The sequence below is a fragment of the Sorghum bicolor genome, chromosome 10 (assembly GCF_000003195.3).
Source record: "Sorghum bicolor cultivar BTx623 chromosome 10, Sorghum_bicolor_NCBIv3, whole genome shotgun sequence".
In the NCBI taxonomy this organism is placed as follows: Eukaryota; Viridiplantae; Streptophyta; class Magnoliopsida; order Poales; family Poaceae; genus Sorghum; species Sorghum bicolor.
Window position 1 is genome coordinate 7,074,228 of NC_012879.2, and position 3,432 is coordinate 7,077,659.

The 3,432-nt window shown below is 48.2% G+C and overlaps 2 protein-coding genes across 2 annotated transcripts; both read left to right on the top strand.

The window, feature by feature from the left end:
* On the top strand, positions 305-1,164 carry LOC8070767 (calvin cycle protein CP12-1, chloroplastic). Its single transcript, XM_002436649.2, has one exon. The coding sequence runs from the start codon at positions 434-436 to the stop codon at positions 821-823; it is 390 nt and encodes a 129-aa protein (XP_002436694.1). The 5' UTR covers positions 305-433; the 3' UTR covers positions 824-1,164.
* LOC8080019 lies at positions 2,663-3,432 on the top strand. Its single transcript, XM_002436650.2, has one exon. The coding sequence runs from the start codon at positions 2,821-2,823 to the stop codon at positions 3,157-3,159; it is 339 nt and encodes a 112-aa protein (XP_002436695.1). The 5' UTR covers positions 2,663-2,820; the 3' UTR covers positions 3,160-3,432.

A 3,432-nucleotide genomic window follows, 5' to 3' on the forward strand; every position in this document is an offset into this window, starting at 1 on the left:
GTTCACTTTTCTCTACACAAGCGGCACAACACGGACCTCGCATCAAACATCGTGTTCTACACGAATTTTACAAGCACACACAAATGACCGCGCGCGTGCAAACGCTTGCACACCTGCAAGTTTTTTTCCTTGCCAACAACTCCAATCTCCTGAAGCGAGAGAGCAAAAGATCTCCCAATTCTTCAAATATCTCTCTAAACGCAGCGACGACGACGTGTACCACCACGAGTGGCCAACATGCGATAAGAAACGAGTGCACGTAAAACGCCTGCCCGTCGACGAACAAAGCTATATATTCACCTCGTCTCTCCACCGCAAAATGCCAAGCACCGAAGTACAGTTCTAGCTACGTGACAGCCAGCACTACACACACCATCCCTTGTCGACACAAAGACAGTTTGTTTGTAACAGGACAGAAGCCAAGAAGAAAGAAATGGCGTCGACGGTGGCAAGCCTCTCAATTCCGGCGACCACCTTCGCGGCGGCGGCGGCCGGCGATGTGCTCCCAAGGAGGAAGGCCGCCGCCACCGGCCGCGTCTGGTTCCCCGTGGCGCGGCGCGGCGGAGGATTCGCCGTGAGGTCGACCGGGCCGGCCACGCCGTCGAACATCTCCGACAAGCTGTCGGAGAGCATCAAGGAGGCGGAGGAGACGTGCGCGGACGAGAAGGGCACCGCGGAGTGCGCGGCGGCATGGGACAATGTGGAGGAGATCAGCGCCGCGGCGAGCCACGCCCGCGACAACCTCAAGGAGAACAGCGACCCGCTGGAGAAGTACTGCAAGGAGAACCCGGAGACCGACGAGTGCCGCATCTACGACAACTAATAATAAGCGCGTGTGTACAAGTAATTAATCGATCACACGTGTTATTAGTTTGTTAATGAATCAAACGTGTTGAGTTATTAGTTTGTTATTATGTATAGGCGACATAAAAGGAATTGAAGGTTGTGTGGGACATAAGAATAATACTCGGGGAGGAGGAATGATGAACACTTGTATGAAACTACTTGAATGTATGGCTATATCATCATTCATACTAGGATGACAAGGGCCTCCCCGGTATGAAATTGGGATGGTATACTAGTATTTTTTTGGATTACTTTCTTGTGGCCAAGCGTGTTTAAAGTTTGGGATGGACTGACAAATACTTTGCATTGTTAAGAATCCATCAAGTTCAATTAATCTCATCCCAGTTGGTAGTAACTAATATTTTCTTTGGACAGTGTGCACATGAATTTGTTTCTGCAAACTCTGTTCAAATCATGTACAGAAAAACTACTGTAAGCAGCAACAAGGAGGGGGGGCAGTCGGCATCAACCAAATTGTCAAACAGAATATCTCCTTCTTAGTTGTTACTGTTTATCTTCTCCCTAGGTTTCTATACTGTAGCTGAGTTGTTTGTGAGCGATTCAGTTGGGGTTGCAAACACTTAGGTCCAACACAGAGAAATGAATGTCATGTGTGGAGGCAACACTCCACCAACTAGGCAAGAGCACCAGGGTTCTATTCTGCCCACCTGCCTCCCTCTCATAGTCTACCCCTTTTTATTTTTTCCCTTTTTCTTGAAAATAGGATAAACCTGTTTATAAGAAAGCAATGTAACTTGGGTTACCAGTTTAACAAAAAAAACAGCTAGGCCTAAAACATCCAAAAGCGTTTAAACCATAAAAAGTTTTTTTTTCTAAAACTTGTCAAAAGCACAGGCTTGACAGCGCACTCAATTACAATCGAGACTGTCTGATAAATCACAAACATGTCTACTACTCACGCCTATAGCCCTCTTTGGAGAAAATCCCTGGAGCGACACCCACGGGTCGCCTAGACTAGGGATCGAACTGTGGGCGCCTAAACGCTCAGCCTAGCCACATACATTGCCAGCACTACCAACTGAGCTACAGGCTCATTCAGAAACTATAAGAATTCAACGTGCACAGAGCAAAAGCAGAACAACAGACTATGCCTATTATAATCGTACTACCTCCATCCTAAAATAAATGCAAATGTGACATCCTAGTCAATGTTTTTAAGTTTGATCAAATATGTACAAAAATACACTAATATTTAATTTTTTTGTGCATAATAACTATCATTAGGCTGAACATAGAATATATTTTCATAATATATAGAGATATAAATATTGATACTATTTTCTATATTTTTTATCAAACTTAAGAAATTTGGTTTCTTCTGATGCGAGATGTGCATTTATTTTGGAAGAGAGAGTATTTTGATAATGTTGGCGCCATAGTGCTCCGTTTAAAAGTTCTTCAGCTAATGTACTGTCTCCTCCACGTTGAGCAGTCGATCCCTGTCCACCTCCTCGAGCAGAATTTTCTCCTCTTTCTTTTTCCCCTCTGAATCGCTAAGAGCCATTCGATTCGATTTGAACGCCTGGAGATGCCGAAAAAGTAGGGATGAAAACGGATCGGATACGGACGGATATCACTGATATCATATTTGTTTTCATATTTTTGGTCGGATTCGGATTCGAATACGGATAATGTCAATCATGTCGGATAAGATATGATTGGATGTCGATATCATAAATATACGATTTAAGTATTCGGATACGGATACGGTATCGGATGTTAAACATTCGGACTCGGATACGGACAGATCTGAACCTCTCTAAACGAATTCGGTCTCGAATACGGTCGGAAAATATCCTTACCGTTTTCATCCCTACGAAAAAGTCACAGTGCGTCCCTTACCAGATCAGACTACCAGAGGCAAATTACTGGATCTGCCTCCCAAAGAGCCCAGGCCCCAGAGCCCACCGGAGAGCGGACTGCCAACACAACACTCCAACCCCGCAGGCGAAGATGGCGGACGTCAGCGGCAGCGGCTTCGGGGGCCGGCGCCCGCCGGGGCTGTTGGCGAACGCGGCGAAGCGCAAGGAAGGGTTCGTGCAGCTGTTCCTGATGGCGGGCGTCTTCATGATGAGCCTGCGGTCCCTGGGCCAGAAGCACCGCCTGAACGACCTCGCCGTCGACAACGCCGACCTCCGCCGCGAGCGCGAGGACCTCTCCCACCGCATGCGGGACCTCCAGGACGCGCTTCGCAGCGAGGCGGACGCCGACTCGTCCGGCGCCCTCGCGTCCCACCTCCGCCGCATCTTCACCGCCCACCCTGCTCCCGCGACCACCGCCGAGGACCAGTAGCGGGCTCCCTTGAGATTTCTTCTTCTCCCGTGTTTTTTTGTTCTCCGGTCCGGTCGTGTGCTTCCCATGTCCAGCGGTGTGGTCGTGCTCTCCTCTCTACTCCTCGTGTCGCTGCCTGACGATCCATGGCAGCGCACGCGATGTGTTTGTGGAAATGCCGCTGTGCAGACAATTTGACTGAAAGTGTTGCTACCTCGAGACGCATTGTTAAGACTCTAAACTTATTTGTATTTCAGAGTGATCGATCATCGGTGCTCCTACCTGCCCTGTTAA

What these genes read in the sequence shown, in the direction of transcription:
- LOC8070767 (XM_002436649.2), top strand. Translation starts at nt 434, where the DNA reads ATGGCGTCGACGGTGGCAAGCCTCTCAATTCCGGCGACCACCTTCGCG.
- LOC8080019 (XM_002436650.2), top strand. Translation starts at nt 2,821, where the DNA reads ATGGCGGACGTCAGCGGCAGCGGCTTCGGGGGCCGGCGCCCGCCGGGG.